The sequence below is a fragment of the Phoca vitulina genome, unplaced genomic scaffold (genome assembly GCF_004348235.1).
Source record: "Phoca vitulina isolate PV1807 unplaced genomic scaffold, GSC_HSeal_1.0 scaffold8, whole genome shotgun sequence".
NCBI lineage: Eukaryota > Metazoa > Chordata > Mammalia > Carnivora > Phocidae > Phoca > Phoca vitulina.
In genome coordinates this window covers 65156851-65184751 of record NW_022589711.1, presented here as the reverse complement: position 1 = coordinate 65184751, position 27901 = coordinate 65156851, and the positions used below count along the sequence as shown (strand labels likewise).

General features: G+C 37.3%; 1 protein-coding gene across 4 annotated transcripts in view; it reads right to left on the bottom strand.

Moving 5' to 3' along the window:
* Positions 1–27901, bottom strand: part of TBL1XR1 (TBL1X receptor 1) — a 171049-nt gene that overhangs the window by 31786 nt on the left and 111362 nt on the right. For 3 of the 4 annotated variants that reach the window (XM_032407176.1, XM_032407178.1, XM_032407177.1), the window contains one exon: positions 7791–7893. The exons of the other annotated variant lie outside the window; for it this stretch is intronic. In XM_032407176.1, coding sequence (XP_032263067.1) covers positions 7791–7848 — 58 coding nt within the window. In that variant the 5' untranslated portion in view covers positions 7849–7893. The remainder of the gene's footprint in view (positions 1–7790; positions 7894–27901) is intronic. 4 annotated transcript variants of the gene reach the window in all.

Here is a 27901-nt window from a genome sequence, read left to right as displayed (position 1 = left end):
AATTCAACTGTAATTTTTAAATTTCTAGTCATAGCATTACATGGCAGCTTAAAATCATTATATTCAAAACTACTTTTCTTGGGGTGCCTGGGTGGCTCTGTCGTTAAGCTTCTGCCTTCAGCTCAGGTCATGATCCCAGGGTCCTGGGATCGAGCCCCACATCGGGCTCCCTGCTCCGCAGGAAGCCTGCTTCTCCCTCTCCCTCTCCCTCTGGTTGTGTTCCCTCTCTCGCTGTGTCTCTGTCAAAATAAATAAATAAAATCTTTAAAAAAAAAAAACAAAAACACAACTATTTTTCTTATTCCCCTCCCTAAAACTTCGTTTTCCTTAGAAATTTGACCTTACTTCATTACACCTGAAAGTCATCCTAACTTTACCTTGGCCCCTAGTGCTCCACCATTCACCAAATCCTATCAATCCTACCTCTCTGGTCTCTGTCATCAGCTTTCCTTTTCTGCTAGAACCTGGTTTAGTCCCCATCATCCATTGCCTACAATTACTACCCTAAGTTCCTCTTTCCCCAGCTCAGTCCATTTGCCACACTACAGCTAGGGCATTATCCGTGAAACAAAACCAATCACATCACTCCTTACTTGGGCACTTTCAATGATCCCTTTGGCCTTCCTAATAAAGGCCAAACTTCTAAGTATGACACACAGTTAACCTTTGTAATCTGACCCTACTTATCTCTCCAGACGCATCTCCCCAATTCCATGCCCCCTACCCTTCTTCCCATTACACATTAAATTCAAGTGATTGCCAATTATATGTAGCACCGTGAATATGCTATGCTATCTCATGCTTTTGTATCTTATGTGTTCCTAAGTTCTTTCCTCCTATTTGAATGGAGGGCAAGTCCCTTCTTTCACTACCCTAGAGGGGGATCTTTCTCTGCTATGTTAATCCTATAGTTTGTTATATGTACGGTATTTACCACACTGAATGGTTATCTTGTGTGTATGTGTATGATGCTAGACTGGGCTACTTGAAGAAAGAGTTGATGTCTAGTAAATCTTTTCATTCTGGAAACCTAGAATGTTACCTAATTTAACTAATGCTCAATAAACATTTGTTAAATCAGAATGCAATTCTACTGTAACGTATTTTGGCACATCAGAAAATCTATGAATCCAAAAATAAAAGCATCTGACTTAACTCTTCCCTAAAAAACATACTAAAACTTGAACCAGGTTATGCCAAAAAACGTTTCCATTTATCTGTAAATATATGTGCAGGAAATAGTTTTTCAGGGGCAGCTTTTGATTTACATAGTAGAAAGCAAAAGAGATTCATCTAAATCTGTGAGATGTTAAAGACTGGCTTGATTGCTTAAAATAGCATCCCTTCTTTCCAGGAGTAAGAGCAAATCTGATATAAATAATACCTATGTAATCAAGTACTCTACAAATTCGCTAGGGTGATTAAGATTTGGGAGGTAGAAAAGAGATTCCAGAAAGGAAGTAAGGCTAAAAACCATGAAAGTTCAGTATACAGTAACTCAGGAATAAAGACAAGCAGTGGCCGGGGGGGCGTGGTAACTCAGGAGCCCACGACACCACGCACGGTTCCCACATAAGAAACAAGATCACAAACAACTGTTTTCTACATACTGCTTGTTTCAGGGAAGGCGTTCCCTTGGGATGACAGGGGCTGTGTTCTCAAAGAGGTATTAGTCCTCCAGAGCAAGCCAACTCTCCTTTGCAAACAGACTACAGGAACATGAAAATGGGCCTTGAACATCACTGCTATGGTACAGGGTGACTGAACAACAGCAACAACACACAAAGCTTAACTATTACCACGACACAGTCCAGGAGGAAAATCTAATAATCCAAGATCCTATTTAAGCTTCAGGTAAAAACAAAAACAAAACAAAAAACAAAAAACAAAACCCCAGAAAATTATATCCCTGCTCCCATCACCACAAACTCCCTTGTCCCCAAATCCATTTCCAACTGTGTCCTATAGACGCAGATTTTTGTTCATTCTAAAAAGTTCCATACTTACAGGCTTAAAGATTTTAGAAAAGGTGAAAAGAAGGAGGGGGAAAAAATGCTAGAGGGGATCTTGCATGCTGAAGATTTAGACCCAGTACTTATAAAAAAAAAATAATGGACAACATGGAGAAGGAAAAAAATTACAAAACTAAACCCAAGTGCAACTGTTAATTTTTTTGTATTTCCTTCTTCTCTTTACACATTGTTTTCCTCCATCACAATATAACACACTGGGCTACACAATTCTGTGCCCTAATATTTTTAAGGGCTGATTTTGCCCTTAAAAATATATATAACCATGAACATTCTACACGAACTATATTTTCTGAAATAATTTTACTATCATACTATCTGGCGAATGAATGTACTCAACTAGTAAATTATTCATCCCATCGATGGAAAGTTTAGACTTTCTCAATGTTTACTACTTAGGAATGTCACCTCAAATACCTACATGTATAGGCTTTTGCCAGGTATATACGTTTTTTTCTCCTTAGGATGGATTCCCTCAAAAGTTGAGGGGGACATGGGCATTTTAAAGGATGTTTTCATAATTGCACAACTGCTTTGCCCCCAAATTATGCAAATCTATAGTGCCATCAGCAATTTATGTTTCCCTATGCCCTTATTATTGCTGGCTATTCCTGGAAAAAATAAGCAAGAAGATTACTAGTAAGACCGAACAAGTTCTCTATTTGGTAATTATTAAACGACATTTGTCTTTTAACAAGCATGTCAGCAGTAATGTGTAAATAGGTATTTTCCTCTATCAGCAAAAAAATAGTCATTCAGCTTATAAAAGAGAAAAACTGATTTGGAAGTATAAAATTTACCATTATTTTTGACAAGTACTTGCTGTTTATCGTTAATTAGTCATGTGTACAAGAACTATGTGAGAAATCCATGTTACTGCATATTTTATTTGATTACAAAGCAAAGTGTATGTATATTTAACCTGCATTTCTGTAGCCAACCAATTACTCATAAAAATGAAAAGAAAGACTAGAGGTGGACATACCCAATCCTGAATTCGCCTCACTCCAGGCCTTCATGGCTAGAGGCACTGAGAGCCAGTTTAACCTGACTCCATTCAGTTCGTTGTTCAAGTCTGTTTTTAAGTGGCACCAGCAGGAGGATGAGGAGGAAGGAATGTTTATCTAGCCCAGTTACCTTTATCTGAGTCAAGAGAAACTACACTGTCATTTGATTGCTGACATTTTCTTAGCCATTGTAGGGGTTAATACCAAATCTTTAAATGAAAAAACAAAACCAAAACCAAAAACAACAAATAGGTTCTTTGGTGTTACAGGATCAGAACCTTAATGTTATACATAAACATTCGGGTTAGTTTGTGCCTACTACGATATGTGTAGATTTCTAAATTAAGTGTGTATGCTCTTATAAACAAATAACAACATCTGAAGGAAGCACCCTCTCAGAAATTAGTGCAAGGCCTATATCCAGAGAGACTGAATATCCCCTTGAAAAAGTTAGTGAACAGTGGAGAGAGGTGAGGGTTGGGAGAGACAAGCTGATCTTTCATAACCAAATGCTTTAAGCTTATATACATCATCACCTTTTCATAAACCAAGACTCTATGGCAAGATGAACCTCAGTTCTAAAAACATGAGGATTTTAAAAAATGATAGCATTCAGAATCACAATCTAGAAAATAGCTCATTAATAAGGACATACTGTTCCTGCATTTTCCAGTTAGTCTTCCATCATAAAATGCAACTGTTTCACAGCGTCCAATACTAAGTACACCATTCACCGAAATGCTACTGAGCTTTTAAACATATCATAGATGACAGTTTTATCTAGAATCAAGAATTCTCCCCCCAAACAGAATACACATTTAAAGCAAAATAAAATTACATCTTACACAAAGCAACAAGAAAAAAGGTGGCACAAGTTCACAAATAATTGCCGGTACAATTTCTCTAGAAAAAACACACTAAACCTGGGAATAACTAGAGAAGACTCAATGCAATGGAAAAAAAAAAAAAGTCCAAACCACCTTAAATCTTTTCGAATTAACACTGTATCAAGTTCTGTTCCATACGACTTAGCTGTACCCCTTAGTGCTTATTCTGCATATGGTTGTTTGATGTGAGTTATTAGGGCAATCAAATTATTAATGCCCTCGGGCGAACGCTAATTAAATGGAACATACTGAATAATCAAGTCAATCATTACTTATGGTACTACACTGTCAAATACACTCAATTTTCAAGTTTTCTCAAAAGAGAAAAGAATTTTCTTTCCTAGAAAATTTTTGTTGACTATGAAAGCCTAAGTCTAGTTCATTGAGGTACAAAATGGTGATGACCAAAGTAACTTGTTAAGAGACAGAATTGAGAAAATAAAAAGACATCTTACAATAATATATACTTTCCTCTTAATTAGCTTAAATGAGTAGGGGAGGATGACTTATTTCAAACAGAAGCCTATAAAACATTTGAGGCTGAATATCAACAATGTAATCCCTTTTCAACAAGCAACAAGTTTTATGGATGAAGAAAAAAAATCAGAAGTTATATAATCTGGGGAGTGGAGATGGGCTTTTAATATATAATACCTTCTAGTGCTGATAATAGTCATAATAGGATGGTCATCTCATAGTATAAAGTATGTAAAACAATTTAAGGGGTTTTATTCTCGCTGGAGATGGATACCATAGTCCAGTCAACATTAAACAGTGTTTACAGAGAACAAATATTAGAAGTTCTTACTGGAAAACATTATTTCTAAATTATACATTTATCAAAATAGAACAAACTTTCATAAGGTGTTTTTTGGACCTTCTGCGTGAGAGCTTTTAGATAATGAGACAAGCATGAAAAAATTTTACTTTCCTTAGTGGTGGTCTTTAAAAACCAGTCCTGTGAAGGTCTTTTCACAAATACTTTCTTTGTCATAATTACTTTTCTTCCTACCTAGCTCCTAAACCAATTCAGTACTCCAAAATACACCAAAATACACCCAGAAAAGGAATTACTGGATTCCAAAATCAAACCACTTGCAAAAATGGCCATTTTTATGTATAATTAGAGATCAGAACCAAGAAACAACTTTCGGAATAAGTCACCAAGTGCTGAGATGGGCTAGATTCTGAGCTCTATCTGAAACCTGGTCTGAGCTTACAGAACTATCAATTTCCTAAACTTTTTCCCATCTCCTACTTCTGGAACTAACTTCAAATGAATGTCTCATGGTATCCTTTATGATATAAACATGCCTCATCATTCCTACAAAATCCTGCCTATAAATACAAATACACCTCTTTTAGTGGCGCCTCCCTAATGTTTAGTAGGAGGTATTCTCACACTCCAAATCTCAGTATGTACACTTCATGCTTTCTACTTTATCTCGAAGAGCTACTAAATATAATTTTTCTTTCAAGATATTGTGAACATGCTACATGTACCTGTTGTCAACTTTCTTGTCAAGTTATAATTGTCCTACAACTAATAGGGACCAGTGCCTTTCAAACTTTATTATGCCTAAGAATCACCTGGGGCATTTGTAAAATGCAGATTCCTGGGCCCCACTCGCCGTTCTCTAAGTGATTCTGATGCAGGTGGTCAGAGGATCAAACTTCAGAACTCTGGTATAGGCGGTTCTTAAATTTATGGGAAGTTGCATTCCCAGAAAAACTGCCATAAGTCAAAATGTCATTAGTTGAACCTGATTTTCCCCTATAAACCATAATGTAAATAGGAAATCACAAATTTAATAAAGGGACTGGTGTTCACATTTTCAGAGATGTGGCTTAACGTTGTACTTCACTATGGATACACCGTAAAGTATAAACCTTTCTAAATACACAAAGCACAACTAAGAACACAGTAAAAAATTATAAAGGACTTACTATGATAAGCAGCAGTCTACCACACAAAGTTTTATTCTTAATATATAATTCTTGCTTTATTTTTACTGCAACATGGAATACCTTAAAATGTGGAATTTCAAAAAGGATTTTCTCTGAGAACATTAACAACTTCAAGAAGACTTCTGGTAATATTTAACCACTGGATACTCTTTCAGAAATTAATCCAGAGTATTATTTTACTGCCCCTTTTACTTGCTGTATTTTTTTTTGTAGCAACATAAAACACCAATTTGTGGACTTCTGTTTGCTAAAAAAATCTGAGTGTTCATTAACATCCCTAACTTCACCTTGCCCCACTTCATCTCAGTATAGGCTGACTACAGGATGCTGCTGAGCTATTCCAACTGTTTCTTATCTCCAGAAACAGCAGTTTCTTATGATTCAACCTAAGCAGTTGCCTTTACAATACACCTACAAGCCATTACATACATTTCTCATCTATTGGCCCTTCACAACGTTTTCTACTTTAGTGTCCCAGGTCTCAAAGCTCTGGCTTAAATGGTGGTCAGTTTCAAAGGCATAGAAAGCAGGAGTTTGTTTTGACCCAACAATTCTTTCAATTTTGGCCAAAGTTACCAAGTAACAATATCAAGGCATGTGCATCTGTCTTATATATGTAATAATCACAAGGTCGGGTCACTACTTTTTCCACTTCATTAATCATTTTAATCTTGCTCAAAATATTCAATGGATATTGTCTCAGGAACTGCCTTCAATACCAGTTGACTAGTTGAAAAAGGAAAAAACAAAACAAGATCTATTCATTTCGAAGCTTCAGAACAAATTATTCTGCCTTAGTTGGTTACTTTTCGTTTCTTTTCTTTCTCCCTTTCTGCCCTCATTAGACATCATTTTCTCAGCTGTTTCAGGCCAGAGAGAAGCAGGGATGGTGCCTGGGAATAGGAAACCCCCAGAACTGGAGTGAAGCTGGCAACAGCTCAGCGAGCAGGGGCATCTAAGATCTAAGGCCATGTTTGCACTCCCTGCATAGGAGAGGACGATGACTAAGCCCTATCAGAAGAATATCGTTTCAAAATCAAAACTGAGGGCTCAATTCCTGCTCCCGGCCTTCTGTGCTCCCTCACATGCGCCCACCACAGTTAGCCTTTTACACATACACTATGCCTCACCTTACTACTACAACGTCCCAACTTTAAGTTATGATTTCTAAAATTCAACCTCTCCAGCTTATTTTCAACTTCCAAATGGCTCCATATCATGCTAATAAGCTGCACTCGCCAGTGCTGTCAATCTTCGCAGGTCCTGTGCCCCGTCCAACCCAAGTTTCTACTTTTACATTTTCCTGCTTAACCCATCCCACATTTTCCCTTGTAGTTTTCCTTCTGTTTTAGGACACCTCTTAATCTGTTTTAAAATGAACACTGATTTACTTAATATTTATTACAAATGACCTCCAATGATTTAATTTATTAATCACCCGCCAATAAACATATTAGTAAGAATTCAGGTCAAGGATAAACTAAATCGATAGGGGTAATGATTATGAAAACATTCTGAAAAAACATAGCTAATTTAGTTTCAGTAACATTTAGCTGAGGATTCTGAATATACATTATCAAATTGGTGCTATCTGAAAGTTTATATGTTCCTACTGACCGTGTGCAATCTCATTTCATAACAACTTATAAAAAATGGTCTTTGAACACTGAAAGCCAAACCACTTGTTAACAAATATTTGCCTGAGATGATTCCAACATATTTGAAAGAGTCAGAGAGTTAAACCATGCAGTAACACATAGCTTTAAAATGGCAGTCCAGACATTAAGGAAACATACAAAGTTCAACAGTTTGGACTGATACAAATTTCAAATGCATAAAAGGTTATTTTGAGAATATTAAAATAATTTGAGGCCTATTTACTTTATGAAAGTACTCACCTGACTCTTGCAAGTATCTATATACCAAGAAGTTGACCTCATCACTGCTTATACTCATCTTTATTCCCACTTAAACCATGAGGTCACAACACAGGATATAACCCTAAAAATAAAACAAAGTTAATTAAGTATTTTCTCAATAAAATATTTTTAAACAAAATGTAAACAATGTTGTAAAAACCATTTGATTTTATTATAAATGATGTAAAATGAAGGTTCTATATAGCCTAATGATAGATTATATAACCAAAACATGGCTGGTCTATTTTTCTGCAAGAGAACATATTTGCAAAAAGGATTCAAAATTTATAAAAGGCCTTTAGCATCGTATTTTATATGACTATATCAAATAGCATAAAAAGTTGTTTCCTCTTTCTCCTTAATTGTAAAAAAAAAAAAAAAAAAAAAAGTACACTTTAGGAATCAGAATATTATTTATTTAGGAAAAGAATGATTTTAGACCACTGGGTAAGGGATGAGCCATCTACACTGGTTTTATCTACATAATTTGAGAGGATTTGAAGTCTGTTTTCTCAACATCTAATCTGCAATGTTCAAGTCTCAAAAAGATCTAGCTACATGTAAAGCAGAGAGGTGGGAATACAGTTTTCAAAACCCAAATGATATTCTCCTAACGGACATACTTAAATCCTGAATTTAGAGGGAGAGAAAAAAGGAAACGGAGACCTAACTTAAATATGCTCTCATTATACTTATCTGTTCTCATGTCACAGAAATTATTTAAAAAAGAAGTCAGCAAACTTTTTGTATAGAGTCAGGCAGTGAGTATGTTAGGCTTTGCCACCCATACACAGTTTCTGGTAAAACCACTCAACTCTATGGTTGTAGCACAAAAGCAGCAACAAACGAGATGCAGACAAATGAGTCTGGCCATGTTCCAATAAAATTTTATTTATGGATGCTGAAATTTGGATTTCATATGATTAAGTTGGATCATAAAATATTTCTCTTTGGACTTCTTTTCAAGCACTTAAAAACACCACCACCACCTTTCTTAGCTTGTGGTCCTTATACAAGGCTAGTGGGCCAGATCTGATCCACAGACTGTGTACTTTCTTGGTCCCTTATTTTAAAAGTATAGATTGACATCATTCAGTAAAGGGCTATCTAACATTATGTGCCTGTGTTCACTGTCCTGCTACATCATTGGTCTCTTTATGATGCACAGTTCACAAACTGTTAACAAACACCTGAGTAGGCTACTGTGTGAGGGGAACTGCTCCTGCCCTAAATTGTGGAAAAAGTGGTGACTAAGCACATCAAGCTTCTGTCATAGAGAAGAACAAAGACAAACAAGGAAGTAATAACAATTTTCCAATGACTCACACAGAGGAAACCCTAACCCAATTTAGTAGTCTGGGAATACATCTTGAAGAAAGTATCACTGGTGTTTAGACCTGGAAGGATGGAGGAGGAGAGGGAGAACACAAACGACTGTAGGAGGAAGGCAGGGAAGGGAAGGCATCCAGTGGGCAGTAATAGTGGAAAGGCTGGATGAAGAAAGAGAAACAAAACATGGAAGTAAGGCTCACAACACAAACAAAAACCCTGTTCTGCGGGGCCTTGACAGCATCACTTAGAGAAAATATACTGACAGGTTTTAAGCGGGTAGCAGAATGACCAGACCGACACTGTATAAAGACCATCCTGGCTCTGATATGTAGAAGAGACTGGACAGAAAATGGACTGGAGTAAGAGCTGAGGTAGCAGGATGTTGCAGGGACCTAATGGACGAAGAAAACCTGGGCTGTGGCACTGAAGTCGGGGAGAGAAGTACAGGGGTTCCAAAGTGCGACCAGCTGGACACAGGAATGAGGAGAACCGAAGGTTCTCTGAGGAATCAGGATCAGCAGTACTTCCACTTAAGGAAATGCGTAACCACAAAGAAGAGTAACAGTTATCTTCATAGAAACAGGTACTCTCCCATAAAATTAACTCAGGGAGTACAATTAATAACCTGAATGTTCGGAATGATAAAGGTAAATACTCTTTTGATGATTTTGGCTCAGGACATCTTGTCTAGATGCTACTACTATGGTACATTAGGTGATTCATGTTCTGGAGGATATCTTGCTCAGTTTTATCCTGACCCACAGTAATGTGTAGCAATGTGTCTGGCACACACAGTAGATATTAATCATAGTCAATTTTGAAAGCCTGTTGAACTGAATGATTTTAAAAAAACAAAACAAGTGGGGCACCTGGGTGGCTCAGTCGGTTAAGCGCTGACTCTTGATTTTGGCTCAGGTCATGATCTCAGGGTCATGAGAATGAGCCTCACAGGTCAGGTTCCACTGGGCGTGGAGCCTGCCTGGGATTCCCTCTCTCTCGGCACCTGCCCCATTCTCACATGTGCACGCTCTCTCTCAAAAAGAAAACAAACCCAATCCCACACCATTATAGAATTACAAGAAATTAAGTCATAATTTGACCAATCATGGATATCTGTTCGTAAGGGGAACAATTCGTCACTATTTCATTAACAGGATTTCCCAAAATGAGATGTGCGAGGTGAACTCCAAGTGAAACAGACTGACAAAGAAAACAGAGTTAAGTCTTTTTTTTCCCTCTAATATACCATTCAGTTCAACATTCAAACACTGGCGCTGAAGTACCTAAGATGCATAGGTTTTCAACAATGCTTGGTTCTGATAAGCTAAGGCCATCAATGTCTCAACTTAAAGCGGTGATCAGTGATGCTTCAGCATTACCTAATACATTCCAGGGCAAAGAAAAATACAAACCAAAATGACGGAAGTTATTGTCTATAAATGTTCTTATAATAAATACATATTGCTGGTACATTTTTAAAAAAATCATCACAAAAAATGCCCAACAATTAGAGCAGAAAAGTTCTTATCTGTACAAATTGCAGTTTTTTTTATTCCACTGATCACAGCGTTATATCAATTTCCGGAATCAAGGGTAACATTTTTTAAGGGAAAGGGGTAAACTGTTCAAATTTAAAAGTATTATTCCACCTGTAGCCCTACTTCAGTTAGCTCTTACATTCCTAGAAAGAACCTTATTGTTGCCCACGTGTGTTGCTAGGGCAGACAAATCTCTATGCTGAGAGTAGGAATAGACAGATGAAATAAGGTTGGTCCATGCCTTGCAGAGTTCAGTTAGTGAAGAGAAACATACAAAGGTAGCACTAAAGAAAAAAGATTTGTAAATTTAATGCAATCTGTACTAGAGGTTTCAGTCCCAGTTGCAATAAAACTACATAGAATCTACAAAGATTCGAGTTTACCCACTTTCAAAGACACTTAATTCTAGAGTATGACCCTTTTAAAATTCTAATTTCAAAAAGACACCTGAAAAGAACAGGAGATTGGACGATGAAAAGAAAACACTAAGACACTCCTTGCCTGAAAAAGTCAGTCTTCACTTTCAAAACACCTTAAAAGCCTGTGTGCCAAAGAGTGAAATTAGACTACCTCCTTAGTGGACTCACTGTGGCTTTGTGGAACTGCTCCATTTTGGTCTGTTAGCTTACACAGCTAAGGTGGGTCCTCTGTAATGTGATGGACTCTTCATCTGTCCCAGGTGAAGACCAGACATTCAGATACTAGACATCATTCATTTTCAGAGGGTATACAAGAAGTCTTACCCCTGCATCTCTGCCACTGTGGTACCTTTCAGTACAACTATTTTCAAACAAGATCACAAACAGCAGCGAGACATTCATCCAATCTCTATCCTATACCAGCCTGGTGTCAGACCTGCTGAGGTTATCATGGGTAAAATAAGTCCTGCCCCTCAAGGAGCAGATGGACTATTAAATAAACAAGACATTCAAAATAAATAATGCTTCTAAAGTCACAAAGCAATTTTTAGGGGGGGAAGGGCAAAGGGAGAGAAAGAATTACTTTCCATGCCCAGCACGGAGCCTGAAGAAGAGCTTGATCTCATGACCCTGAGATCATGACCTGAGCCAAAAACCAACAGTCGGATGCTTAACTGACTGAGCTACCCACATGCCCCCCCCCAAAGCAATTTTTTGTATGTTCTGCCTCATCATACTTATTTATCCTTAAATAGTAAATGACTGAGTTCTAAAAAAAGAAAAAAATTAAATGCCTTTGTACTTTTCCATCCTAGCTCTCAGAATAGCCTATAAACTCGTAAGAGCTTTTATTCAAAACTCCTATCAGTTACAGGCAATCAGTTACTTAATTCAGATCCATAGCTGTATTAGTCAAAAGTAAATATAAAAACTAGTCTTAACTAATATTTAGCCAAGTGTTTATATTAAAAGTACACTTAATATTTTAAATGTTCAGTATGAAATATTTTACTTCAAGACATTATAGACAATAATTTAACAACTACTCCAAAAAACAGGACTGCTGAAACAAGTTAGCTAGGATTCATTCAACTGAGTACGTACAGCACTTCCAGCACCACAAAACTGAGTTCAGCAACACACACTGAACAATAACTGCCCCACAAATTTAATCATCTCCTAGCTTCTCCTAGGAGAAAGATATATTCTTTTCTGAGTCCATTCCTGGAGCAAGCCAGCACCCAACTATAAACCTGTATACATCATTTTAAATTTAAAAGAATGAAAAGACAGGGAAAGTTATGGATAGAAATAAAACCAGTCCTGCCTACAACACATTATAAGGAGATCTGGAAACCCTTTGCATGATCCAAAATCAAATGTTTAATTGAAAGTACTTTATCTTACACAAAGTACAGTGGTGGCATATTATCTCATACTAGTACTACTAAACTAGACATACTAGTTTAATTTTTGAGTTGCTCAACTATTGGATGATCCTAAACCTTCCTTCCTCTAAGACTGCCATGAGGATATTTAAGCTTAAAGTTGTTTTTCTTTCATTTCTTTTTGGTAGGTGTGCAATAATAAATAGTTCTCAGAATCAGGAAAAGTCTCTACAAGTAAATAACTGGACCAAAGGGAATAAATGGTTATTCTGACTTTTTTTTTTTTTATAAATTGAAGTGTTGCTGACACATAATGTTACGTTGGTTTCAGGTGTATAACATGGTGTACATCATACTACACTCACCACAAGTATGGCTACTATCCGTCACCATACGATGTATTACAGTACTGCTGGCTCTACTCCTTATGTTGTACCTTCTAACCTTGCGACTTACTAATTCCATAACTGGAAGCTTGTGCCTCCCACTCTCCTTCACCCATTTTTGTCTGTCTCTCTTACCCTTCCCTCCCATGGCTATTCTGATTCTTACTGAATACCAACAGATTGGGTCCACTCAACAGAGCAAACCAACTGATGATGGCCCCTCTAGCTGAAACATTAGGAAAATGTTCAATTTCACCAATAATAAACATAAAAACACTCTGGCCATAACACTAATAAAGATTTAAAAATATTCATTATCAAATTTGTGACAAAACAGAAAATACATCTGTAAATACATCTACAAATATCTGCCACAGTTGTTTATTCAAAAGATGAAAAAAGAGCAACAATATTAAAAGCTGCTAAAAGAACTTTGATGTTAAAAATAAGAATTGTTGGGGCACCTGGGTGGCTCAGTCGTTAAGCGTCTGCCTTCGGCTCCGGTCATGGTCCCAGGGTCCTGGGATCGAGCCCCACATCGGGCTCCCTACTCAGTGGGAAGCCTGCTTCTCTCTCCCACTCCCCTGCTTGTGTTCCCTCTCTCGCTGTCTCTCTCTCTGTCAAATAAATAAAATCTTTAAAAAAAAAAAGAATTGTTTTGGGGCACCTGAGTAGCTCAGTCAGTTAAGTGTTTGACTCCTGGTTTCAGCTCAGGTCATGATCTCATGGGTCGTGAGATGGGAGACCCACACTGGGCTCCATGCTCAGCGGGGAGTCTGCTTAGAGATTCTCTCCCTCTGTCCCTCCCCCGACTCTCTCACTCTCACACACATACACGTGGGCGCGCGTGCGCTCCCTCTCTCAAATAAATATATAAATCTTTTTTTTTTTTCCAAGAATTGTTCTATATTGGCAGGTCACTGTGCATTCTGTACAACTGTACATCCACGGTAACTTGGACATGCTGAGTTACCTTTCCAAATAAATATTAATGACCCACAGGTGCTCAAGGTACTTGTTATGTTGGGGATGGTATGGTGTTGGGAGATCACCTAGAAGGAAGGATACCTCAGGCTTCTCTGGATCTCAGCAGCTGAGAACTGCTGAGTGACTATAATCAAGAAGATGGAGAACACTGTGGCTTGCCTCTTGCAGCCTCCACTGCCACAGTCTGACAAAAGACACCACTATTCCTGCTTTCCATCTGGAGAACTACTCCATTCCCAACCCTGTGGTTTAAATGAGATGGACCTCCCGGTCCAAAGGAAGGCGCTTACTTAATTGCTTAAGTCAACCAGCATATTTTATATCTTCAGCTTAGGGCTGACACCCACCCCCACATATACACATCACACTCCCTCTGCCCCACCTCAATCACTCCTGGTAAATGAAATGCTAAAAGACATTTGCTGGTTTCTAGGAAAGACAGCCTCCTCCTTTCAGAGAGGAGGGGGCAGATAACAAAGACACTATGTACCATCACAGACGTTAGAGCAGAGATGAGAAAGAGAGAAGGACACCAGAGAAGGGAGACAAGAGAAACTATGCTTTAATGACATCAAGTTATCTATTAAGCAACTGGATTAAGTACTATCGGAAACTAATTTATCACTCTAATTCAGTTAAAGAAGTCAAAAATTAATTTTATTGTCTAACCCAATTTGAGACTTTTCAGTTGCAACCAAAAAAGGGCAGACAAATAGGGGGAATTATCCAAGAGATGTTTTAAAACAAGAAAATGACTAAAATTAGTGATAGATTATATCTGGAGAAATAAGAAAAAGAGGGGGCAAAAGTCACATTTCTTCGAATTGTTTCCAGATTAGAAAGCATGAAGAATTACCCATGAAAATGGGGTGCCTAGAGAGCACAGCCCTCTGGAGAGTCACACTTTATATGTGCTGATTTAGAGATAAAACAGAGGACGTTCCAGCAGAAATCCTCCGGAGTGGTTAAAATATTACAGCTCATGTCTTACGGAAAGTGGTACCTCTGATTCTGTTTCCCTACAGGAACAGATTTTTCCTAAGTTACATCTATTATTTTGGGGTGATAAACCAAATCCAAACAAATGCAGATGAGATACAGCTGTGGCAGTGGGGTAGTGATAAGTGAAAAAACACTACAGTGGTCATGCAATTAACAAAACCTAAGGGGAAAAATGCACTAAAGCACTACTAAGTCAAAACTTGGGGTGAACACTTCCAATGCACCAGGCACTATGACATGGTCCTGGAGATGTGGCTAAACAAAAGCTAAACGAGGTAGACCAGGGCCAGACCTTGTGACTTAGAGGTTACTGTGAAGAAAACAATACTAACTTGGATAAGAAAAAATACAGAAAATTATGAAAGCATAAACCTTAAGGCTGAGGGAATAGGTAAGCAGAGGATGTAAAATCCCAGTGGCTTACAGGTTTCTGTAATAGGCACAGTGTTGGAAGAGCATCTTCCTTTTAATTCAAATGTCTGAAGTGTACCAAGTTACCTCTGCTCCTATGTGTGTGCACACTGCTTCTCATTCATTTGAGCGTTAAGGAAAATGAAGCACAAGAATATTCGCAATTACTGAGAAATTCCTACGTGCTACGTATGGAGCGAAGCACTCTACACATTATTTAATTTCCTCTTCAGTATTAACTTCCTCATTTTAATGTCATATGAGAACAGCACTTCTGTATATGTATTTAGAAATGTTATTAAAATACTAAACTTTCCTCAGTACAGAAAAAAACACACATGGAAAATAGTATGGAATGTATAACATATAACATAAAAGAATAAAATAATTTAATGGCTACGAAGAATGAAAATTCTTAGCACTAGGAGGTCCTACAAAATTGCTAATTCCAAGATGTGACACATATTGCCAAGGCCTCATGTACAGTGCAGGCTGTCGGCGCTCAGCTTAAACAGACTATGCTGTGAATGGCGGCCCCAAGTGGTCAGCCAGCCACTGCAGTCCCAGATGACACCAACACCCTGCTAAGTAGCAGTTTCTAGCCTCACACAGAATCATGTATCAAAATTACTTTGCTGGGTTTGAGTTCTCAACCTGCTATGGAGCAAAGTAGATAAATAGTTTATTTCAGCAAAGTAAAATCTTGCTGCCATATTACCCCCTGAGTTATCCTAGGAAACTCTTGTCAAATTGTCTTGCTAAAACCAAAACACACTGCAAAAATACATTATCATAACTAAAAAACAAACAAAAACAAAAAACAAAGTGTGTGTGTGGGGAGGGAAATGAGAAAGAGGAGAGAAATTAAATCAATTTACTCGTTAGCAAAGTCATGGTGCTTTACTACCATCTTATGAGCAGAACTGTCCGTAGAATTCGTATGTTGAAGACCTAACCCCTTCTAGTACCTCACAATGAGACTTTATTTGGGAAATAGGGTCTTTAAAGAGGTAAACTGAGGCCATTACGGTGGACCCTAACCCAGTATGACAGGTGTCCTTATATGAGGAGGGAGAGACACCAGGGATGCATATACACAGAGGAAAGATCACGTGAGGTCATAGTGAGAAAGAAAGTAGCTATCTGCAAGCCAAGGAGAGAGGCCTTATAAAGTAATTTATCCTGCTGACACCTTGATCTTCAAATTCCAACATCCAGAACTATGAGAAAATAAATATCTGTTGTTTAAGCCACCTAGTCTGTGGATTTTGTTATGGCAGACCTAGCAAATGGATATATATCCATCACCAGCAATTCTTGAAAACTCTGATCGTTCATCTGAAGCCTTTAAAAATCATTGATGTTAAATTCACAATTGCTAGGATCTGCCCTTCTGAAAATTTGCCTCTATTTTCAGGAACCCATCCTGTTCAAAGACAATGAGATTAACAGGATACATTAGTAACATTTTATAATCATCTGCACCACAATGCCCCTTCTCCTTGAACTGCCCCCTCCTTCCCACCATGAAACACTCTCAGGAACAGCACTGAAAAATGTATTACCCTTAATTTCCTGCCTCATTAAAAATAATTATAATCCTACAAATGTTAGGCAATAACACTGCTATATGTATAAAATATGGTACAATGAAGGAAGGTATCTTAAGATCTAGCTTTGAAAGTCATTTGTAACACAGCTTAAAATATGTATAAAATACATTCTCAACTTTTGCCTTGCTAAATCTTATAAGGTTTCACAAAATTTTATTAGACTAAATGAAATCATGTTTACCAAATTACTTTTGTAAACTAGAAAGTGCAACATTAGGATTTAGAAACAGATAATCAAGAAAAAAAAAACAAAACACCAAGTTCTAAATGAAACACTTCAGCCTATTTTAATATAATATTAACCAAACTAAAACAAAAACAAAACCCAGTACAACAAAATCAAATTATCTGGCTGATTTCTTAAAGCAGCAACGGCAAACAGCCTATACACGTGTTTATGAATTAACCCTGAACTACAACTACAGTTTGTCAAACACTTTAATGATATCTTTTTAAAGCTTCCTGTGATATTAAGTCCAAAGAAAGGCAAAGAAGTATGTTTCCATAACACAAACAAAAATTCTACCACTATTCACATTAGGATAAATGTTAAGTTTAAACTATATTTTTAAAGACCCAATCTCATGAGATAAATTTTACTCACATTATTAAAAAGGAGAAAATATCCTTTTATAAACTTAAGTATAATTAACATACAGTGTTGTATTAGTTTCACATATACAATATGATTCAACAATTCTGAACATTACTCAGTGCTCATCACCACAATTGTACTCTTAATCCTGCTACCTATTTTACCCATCCCTCCACCCACCTCCTGCCTAATAACCATCAGTTTGTTCTCTGTATTTAAGAATCTGTTGTTTGGGGCACTTGTTGTTTGGGGCACTTAACTCAGTCAGTTAAGCATCCTACTCTTGATTTTGGCTCAGGTCATGGTTTCAGGGTCATGAGATCGAGCCCCATGTCGATCTCCCACTCAATGGGGAGTCTGCTTGAGATTTTCTCCCTCTGCCCCCCCGTTGTTCGCTTGCACCCTAAAATAAATAAATCTTAAAAAAAAAAATCTGTCTTGTTTGTTCATTTGTTTTGTTCTTAAATTCTACATATGAATGGAATCAGATGTTGTCTTTCTCTGACCTATTTCACTTAGCATATCCTCTAGGTCCACCCATGTGGTTGCAAATAACAAGGTCTCATTTTTTTATGGCCGCGTAATAGTCTACTATCTCTTCTTCTTTATCCATTCATCTGTCAATGGACACTTGGGCTGCTTCCATATCTTGGCTATTGTAAATAATGCTGCTATAACATAGGGGTGCATATATATTTTCAAATTAGTGTTTTTGTTTTCCTTGAGCAAAACACCCATACTGGAATTACTGGATCATAGGGTATTTCTTTTTTTTTTTTTTGAGGAACCTTCACACTATTTTCCACAGTGGTTGCACCAATTTGCATTCCCACCAAAAAGGAGAAAACCTTTTAAAATAAGCTCTGTATTTCATTTGATTTATGTAAGTTCTTTTCTCTTGGGGGGGAGGGCATTTTTAATAATCTGAATATAAAGTGCTAATAAAAAGTCTATAGCATCCTCAAGAGAAACAAATGTAGCTTAAATTTTTTAAAAAGGTGAACAAGATAGTTTGTGAAGGGAAATTAGCAGGTGATGGCATTTTACCTTCTAATTTTGGCACATAAGCACCTTCCAGTGATTTTTCTAAGAGTGTAAAAGGCTAATTTCTTCTTCTGTTAATAGTTATAGGCAATTTTTGTGCTATGAACATTTTTTCTTTTGGTTCTTGTTGCTTGTTTTCTTATCAGATGAATGGTCACTTAAGTTCCAAAGCTGATGACTCTTAAGAAATTAAAGTATGGTGATAATAACTTAGAAGGGATAAACTCCTAAATTACCTTTTTTTTTTCTTTCTTGGTTTCATTGGAATCCAGAGCTCTCAGATACAAATTAAAGATAACATGACAAGGAAATAAGATCTCAGATAGCCTATATAATTTTAGATAAAAGATTTGAATCTTCTGGGCCTCTGTTTCCTCGTCTATAAAATGAGGAAACATTAGATGGTCTCTTTCACTTCTAAACTTCAACGACTAGAGTCAGTACAAGTACATAGGGTATTATGCATGAATCTTACAAGCCAGCAGAGTTACCAGATCACGCAGTTATTTTTAATAAAGCATTTTTAACGAATTTTTAAAGACTGTCAGATCTCAGATGGACATCTCCAGGAATCTGGGAAAGGGGAAACAAATTCACTAAGAAACATTTAAGTATTATGCATGATGCTTATTAGGACCAACTATCTTTTATAACACTGACATATATAAAGACTTAGGCAAATGGTATATCAAACCAATTATTCATTAGTAATTGAGATTTCTAATGTCAATCATTTATTTCAACTGTGATCTACACCAGGGGTCTAAAAACTATGGCTTGTATGTCAAATCCAACCCATCACCTATTTTTGTACAACCCACAACATCTTGGGTTTTTTACAAAACACAGAATGGTTTTTACAGAACATTCTTTTTAACAGAACATTTGCCACTGATTTGACGACAGGGAACACTAATTTTGAATCCCAATTAAGCGATATTAAGTCTAGGCAAAGCTCTCAAGAGGACAGAGAACAGTAAAAAAGCATCCATTATGTGATGAGTCAACCCTGATTTAAGTTAAATGGACATTAAAACTACAGGCCCATTTCTTTTTATACCCAAAAGGCCTCTGATGAACTGCCTCATAGTCCATCGATGTGGACTTCAACTTGCCACACACATGAGAGGTGGTTTACACAGATGTCAGAATTCTAACATCCCTTTAAAAGATAAAACTACACGACTCCAAGATGGACTCAATAAATATGCGTTGAATGATTAAATAAATTATAGCCAAGGTATATTGACAGAGAGATGAAGAGGACAAGAAATTAAAACACTAAGGGAACAGAAGATAGGCCATATATTTTTCTTTAATTTTATTTTTAAGTAATCTCTACACCCAACGTGGGGCTTGAACTCACAACCCTAAGATCAAGAGTCACACATTCTACCAACTGATCTAGCCAGGCGCCCTGACAGGCCTTATTTTTGGTACATCTTTTTCAATTATTGAGCAGTAATCAGTCATAGGACTTAAGGCAAACCACTGTCAGTCTGGGAAAGAAAAGTCAGGTATGGAAATGAAAATCAAGAAGTTAGTTCCCTCCCACTAGCAAGAAAAGCTCGGAGTTTGTCTGAATGGGAACCAGTATAAGAAAGGTAACAAAATTTTCCCAATTAAAACAAACTAAGTATTCTAGCTTTGGATCAGACATGCAATGAGAACATAAAAGACTGGAACATAGCTAAACTTTAAAAGGACAATCAGGGGCGCCTGGGTGGCTCGCTCAGTCATTAAGCGTCTGCCTTCGGCTCAGGTCATGATCCCAGGGTCCTGGGATCGAGCCCCACATCGAGCTCCCTGCTCAGCAGGGAGCCTGCTTCTCCCTCTCCCACTCCCCCTGCTTGTGTTCCCTCTCTCGCTGTCAAATAAATAAAAATCTATTTAAAAAAAAACAACAAATAAATAAAAGGAAATCACATGAATGAATGGAAACTTGGTTTAAAACTGAGATATTACAGGCAAATAAAGAGAAGAAGGTACTAGGTATAATGAATTCAGAATTATAAATAAATACTACTTATAATAGTATTTATGCAATAGTTTATCAGACAAGGACTAGCTATTCTCTGGTTCTTAAAAGATGGGGGGTGGACTAAGTAGACAGAACTAAGACTACTGAGTCCTAAGTGAATCAAAACAAGTGTCCATGGATGGGCCATATTTGCCAAATTATCTGGAAGAGCAAAAGTAAAAAATGTGCAGAAGATTCTCTTAGTAAAAATGTATGATTAATATACATCAAATGTCCAAGTATGGGGGGAAAAAAGTACAAGATGAGATCAACATTCATCCCAATAGGCAATAAATACTTGTTCAAATCAAGTGAAGACAACTTAAACCAAGTTTAATACTCAGATAACGGATTGGTACACACATACCAACACACACACCCCACAAGCCAGCTACCAGTAAACCTGGGAAGACAAAAGGCAAAAGAAAATGGAGTAAAAATTGATGACAGATATGAATGGAGATAGGCTTTGCAGTTTTATTGAAAACTGGGGGAAATCCACCATGAAAGTGTCCGAGGTCAATTTCACAGGGTGAAAGAAAACAGTTGGCAGTACTGTCCTGTAAGATTTTTTTTTCCCCCCAAAAACCAACAAACAAAAAAGCCCACATAGGAACAAATGAAGTGCATCACTCCATAACCACACTGAGGCCCTGCAGCGTCCATCCTTTGTAAGTACTCGACCCAGTCAGGCTACAGACTAACTGCAAAGACAGACTTTTAGTACCATCTTATTAAAAAATATTTCTTTCCATTTCATTGTAAATGTACTTCAATGCTAATGCTGTTCAAAGTGCTCAAAACTAAAAATCAGATTTGCTATCTTTATCCTGCCCATAACAAAGTTTGATTGTTTTTTTAGTATGCAAATTAAGTCTCAAAGTGAGGTATGTAGACCCCCCCCGGGGGTTCCCAAGACTTTAAGGGGTCAACAGGAAAAATGATTTTTATAGTACTAAGACATTACTTGCCTTTTTCACAGACCTGACTTACACACTGATGTTACAAAATGGTAGTGAGTAAAACTGCTCATACCCTAATGCAAATCAAGGTGGTTACATCTTACTATCTTAGCAGGCATTTTATTCTTCACTATCATGCTCTCAAAAAAAACAAAAACAAAACCCACAAAAATCCTTCACTGAAGAATTTCCTTGAAAGCAGGAAAAATGCTTAAGTTTTATTAAAATCTCAACTTTCAAATACACATCTGTTTAATATCCTATATAACAAAACATTAAGTACACATAAAGCACTTCTGCTGTGTACTAAAAACGATGGTTGTCTCAAAGAAAAGCACCGTGCAATTATTTGAATTGCAAGTTGAACTAGCTACTTTTTTCATGGAACACCATTTTTACTTCAAAGAACAACTGACAAAGTATGGCTTTTGAGACTGCGAATTTGGCAGACATTTTCTTGAAAATAAACAAAGTGAAACTGTCACTTTAAAGAAAACAACTAGCAATATTTGTTGGCAGACTAAAACCTAAGCTTTTAGGAGAAAATTAGGATTTGGAAAATTTATCAGCCACCATGAGTTTAAGAGCTCCCCAATACTCAAAAACTTGTCTGACGAGATCAGTGGTGATGTTAATAACTGTTTATACTGCATAATGAACATATGGAAAGTCTACACAACTCAGTGAATATTTTTCCAAACACCAAAACAAAATTATGCATGAGGAAATGAACTATTCTAAGTTCAAGAGAGACCAATGGATTTTAATGTAATAGTACAAAAACTTCGTAAATACAATTTCAGATCTTGCATAGTAACTAACCATTAAACTACCTACTTGAGATTTGGTAGTATCAAAGAAAATATTCAAATTCATTTGAAAAATAAAATTTTATTTTCATTTTGAAAAGTACCAATTATACATCTTTTTAAGGCCAGATTTTATTTTTCCTAGATTTTGACTATAACAACATATCCTAACACGTGAATGCAGAAGCAAATGTGAGAACCCAGCTATATTCCAGTAAGCCAGGGATTAATAGAAATTTGCAAAAATGTAAATCAATGTCATTCTTCTCATGAAATTTTTTTTGAAATTCTTGGAAAATACTTATTTCCCATAAAATATGTTGTTTGTGTTAACATGTTATAGGTGGGTTTGTTATGTTAAAATGCACTGGTAACAAAATTCCATAGTTTTAATTTCTGGTGCAGCAAATATTGACAGCTATAACACACATAACAAAAGTTCTTTGAGTCATTAACATAACAAGAACATAAACGAAGAATATATATCTGCTGGTATAAAAATTGATTCCTTCTTGGCAATATTAGTGCTAATCTTTTTTGGCAATCTTTTTGAGAAAAAGACCTCTTAAGCCATGAATAATGTTCAGATTGTAACATGATATAAACCTTGTTTGATTTGTTATGTTCATGTTAGAATACACATAGGTATCCAGCAAATTTACATTTAATAAACAAAAAAGGCATGTAAGAAGCCATAAACACCCTCATGCAAAAGTTCTACTTTCAACAAAACATATGGAATCTACTAAATAAAATATGGAGGAATAAAAATGACACATTTTCTGAGACTATAACTCTGTAATGAAGCTGGTCTCTGTTTTGTAGCCTTTATCTCCCAAAAGGAATACATTCAAGACTAGGTAATGACAGCCTCCTCTATTCCATATATATGGAAACAAATCATGTAAAACTTTGGCAGTACAGAATCATTCCAATCATATACTCAATCTATTAGCAACACGAGAAATAAAGAGAGGTGGCTACTTGAGCAACCAATTTGAAATTCTTTATGGTCAATTTCCAGGTTATACCTGGTACAATTTCCACACCTGTTCCTCTTCATTCTGAGGACACAAAAGAAAAAACAGGAAATGTAGGGAATACAGAAAATCTAGGGAGTAGAGACACATCTGTGTTTAATCATGGCAAATAAGTAGTCCACACAACTCCTAACTATATCAGTAATTGCTGTGAATACATTAAAAGAAATTCAAAGCATAAAATAATAGCGCTTCCGTTCTTTCTGAAGTCCTTGTAACACATGCCATTGTCACCCTTTTGCCAGGTAGAGAAACCTAGGCCTAGGCAGAAGTGCTGCATAAAAACAGCTCTCCCTAAAATCTCCTCTCATCCCTTTCCCCTGGACTAGTCCCCCTACTCAGCACACCCATACTTACCCCTATTCTACCAATGAAACTCTCTGCCTTGACAACTTCTTCCACCTTCCCCTGAACCCCACCTCTGACCCCTACACTCTAAAACCAACCAAGCCCACTGCCCTCCTCAAACAGTGCTTGTACTCTAGGGTTTCTACATGAATTCCTCAACCCTCACGACCAAACACATTTAATCACTTCAAGCCAGGATGACAAGCTTAACAATCTGACATAACAAAATGTTAATGAATAATAATGGCTTAGTGTTCTGCTTTCCAAGAAACTTATATACAGCAAAGGCATAAATACATCTCCTTAACTCGGTTTCTCAAATTTGAGTAATATATTAAGTGCCTTTGAAAATAAAAAATTTTTTATCAATTCCAAGGTGTTTGATGTTTAATGTAAACTACAGGATTAAGATAAACACAAATAGTGCTACTTTGTTCCAAAGTGGCCGTTCAGATGATCCAAAATGGACTGTTTAGGTATCCCCCCCGCCTTAATCCTAGTGGGATGCATTCTAAGACCCCTAGCAGATACTTGAAACAGCAGATAAGAACCCTAGAGATACTATGTTTTCCCCTATGCATACATACTTATGAGAGAGTCTAATTTATAGATTAGGCACAGTAAGGAATGCTTACTAACAATATGCTATACTAAGAGTTATGTAAATGTAGTCTCTCTCTCTCCAAATATCTCATTGCAGTGTAATCACCCTTCTAGCCATGATGTGCGATGATCAAATGCTAGGTGATGAGATGAAGTTAAGGGAATGACATAGGCATCATGACATAGTGTGAGGCTACTCAAGACCTTTTGACAACACTCAGAAGAAGGATCATGTGGCTGCTGGACTGTGGTGGACCACAGGTAACTGAAACCATGGAAAGAGAAACTATAGAAATATAGAAGTAAGGAGGGGACTACTGTATTATTTTTAGACTAGCACATGGCCAAACAAAAAACAAAAAATATTCACAATTTAAAACTTCCCATGTAGAAATTACTAACCCAGAATACATCCACAGCTATTGAATGTCATTTACTTTGTGAACTATCAGTGTGAAAAAAGCGATATAAAGTGGAAGACTTGAAAACCAAAAAGCAATGTTTGAGGAGGTGGATGTTTCCATGTCCTTCAATTTATCATTCCCAATACAATCTTGTAGAATGGCCAACAATGATTTGAATAATTATACTACTTGTATACTTCATGAAATGCAAGTCTATTTGAATACAGATTAATTTTTCATTTATTTGCAACTTAGGTAATAGCAGATATGCATGACTTAGAAATTTTTAAAATCTGGTTTTAATACAAATAGACATAGCAACTTTATAAATAATCTTTTATATATGAAGATGAATATAATCACATGTCTAGCCAGGCTGGCAAAAACAAAGAATAAAATACAGCAATTTTTAAAAAATCATAATAGACCAAGGCACAAATGAATTTATAGCAGGGGATGTGGAGATGAAGGGGAGTATATTATCTACAGGCTAATAAAAGCTAAATGAACACAAAATTGTATGTGTAGGGAGGGGTGGGAGAATATCTAAGCTAGAAGGTTCGCCCAGTGGTTCTTCAAAACGCTGCACATTAAATAACCTGGGGAGCTTTTAAAAATCCTGATGCCCATGTCACATCCCACACTAATTACACCAGAATGTCTGGAGGTGGGAGCCAGATACAAGTATTTTTTAAAGATTCTCAGGTAAATACAATTCACAGCAAAGTTTGGGAACCTCTTGTTTACCCAACTGAAAGCATTCTAATAATCTGCAAAATATGGTAACTTAGAGAAAGAGCTCTCCAGATCACAAAGTACTTCTCAAAATCCTTATGTCCTTAGTTTCCTAGAGCTGCCATAACAAAGCACCACAAACCTGGGTGCCTTAAAACAGAAAAGTATTGTCTCATTTCTGGAGGCTAAAGTCTGAAGTCAAGCTGTCGGCAGGGCCTCGCTCCCACCAAAGCCTCTATGGGGGTGGATCCTTCCTTGCCTCCTCCAGCTTCTGGTACCTCCAGGCGTTCCTTGGTCTGTGGCAACATAACACCAGTCTCTGCCTCCATCTCCACATGGCCGTCTTCCCTCTGCGTCTGTGTCTTCACGTGGCATTTTCCACTGTGTGTGTGTCCGTGTCCAAATTTCCTTCTTATAAGGACACCAGTCACACTGGAATAGGGCCTACCCTTACGACCTTATCTTAATTACATCTGCAAAGACCTTATTTCCAAAGAAGATCACAGTCACAGGTACCAAGGGTTACAATTTCAACCTATTTTGGGGGGAACATAATTCAATCCATAACACCTAACTTTTAAAACTCTCCTAACTAATCAACTAGAAAACTTACTGCTATATGACTTAATGTACAATTCCAGCTTCGAGAGAACAAACTCAAGTATGCTACACCTTTTCAGAGCTTAAAAGGACAACAGATGTGAAGGTACTCTAAACAGAGGATCCATCTTCTTGTATCCCTTCAGCAGCTAGACTACTCCATTATCAAACAATAAAGATTATAAAAATAAACTACCCTCAAGCTAGTGTCTTCTTGCCCTGGCTGCCAAACTTCTGTTTCAAGACACCATTTCAGCAAAGTCCAAAATTTTTTAGTCTGGCAATAAATTCCCTTCCAATACAGCAACCTACAGTTACAGCTTCTATTCCTTCCCACACTCTTACAATCAAGCCTGACTGCATTGTGAAACTTTCACTGTATTAGCTTTCGATATTGCCATTTACAAGAAAAAAAATACATATATTTGGTCATTCAGATGACCAAAAATGTGTATTTCTCATATATATTTGGTTTTAGTCCCAGTTTCCTGACTCAGAGTTCCCAAAATCCTTGGAACTTCACTAGTGGCAAAGGTGTCTCTTGGTATGTTGATGAGGTGACGTTGGGACCACACCTAAGGATGGGGGCTGGTTGTCAGGAGAACCAACCCTGTGTTTAGAGGGTTGGGACTTTTCAGTTCCATACCCTCCCAGTTCTGGGGAAGGGAGAGGGCCTGGAGCTTGAATCAATCACCAGTGATTTGATCATGTCTGTGTAATGAAGCCTCCATAAGAACCCAAAAGGACAGGGATCAGAGAGCTTCCAGGATGGTAAACACCAGGAGACTGGGGGAAGAGTGGCATACCTGGAGAGGACATGGAAGTGCCACGCCCTTTCCCCTCATGCTGCCCTGATGCATCTCTTCCGACTGCTCCTGAGTTATAGCCTTTCATAATAAACTAGTGATCTAGTATGTAAAATGTCTGGAGTTCTATGAGCTGCTCTAGCAAATTAACTGACCCCAAAGAGGAGGCCGTGGGAAGCTCTGATTTATAGCTAGTTGGTCAGAAGCACAGGTAACAAGTTGGGCTTGTAACTGGCATCCTGAGGGGTCGGGAGTACTGAACCCATAACCTGTGGAATCTGACACTATCTCTGGCAGACAGTGTCAAAACTGAGCTGAATTCTCAGATACCAGTATGGTCACTGAGGATTGTTTATTTGTGGGAAGGGAAACACCACCTCGCATTAAAAACTAAGTCTCAGAACATTAACAAAAGTACCACAAACTAGGTGGCTTACAACAGAATTTACTGCCTCATAGTTCTGGAAGTCAGAGGTGCAAAATCAAGGCTTTGGCAGGGCAATGCTCCTGAAGGTACTAAGGAAGGATCTGTTCCAGGCCTTCCTCCTAGCTTCCTTGGCTTATGGATACATTACTCTAGCCACCTCACCATGTCTCCCTAGGACTCTTCACACTGTTTTCCCTCTATGTCTGTGTCCAAATTTCATTTTTATAAGGATACCGGTCATACTGGATTAGAGCCTACCCTAATGACCTATTTTAACTTAATTATCTCTGTAAAGACCCTGTTTCCAAGTAAGTTTATATTCTGAGGTACTGGGAGTTTGGATTTCAGCATATGAATTGTGGATGATACAATTCAACCCGTAACAATCATCAAGCTGAGAAAGCCCAGGATTAGTAAATATAGATGCCATCATTTTACCCCTTCAAAAGTGTAGATGGCAGGTGTAGATAAAGGTTAACAAAAGCCTTTTCTCCCTGACGTTCAGTTATCTCCTCAGCATGCCCATCAGATAGATAATCCCTTTAAAACAGAATTCAAAACAATACTAATTATGGTGACTACGAAGGCATCAATATACAGGGATCAATTTAAGTGACTTTA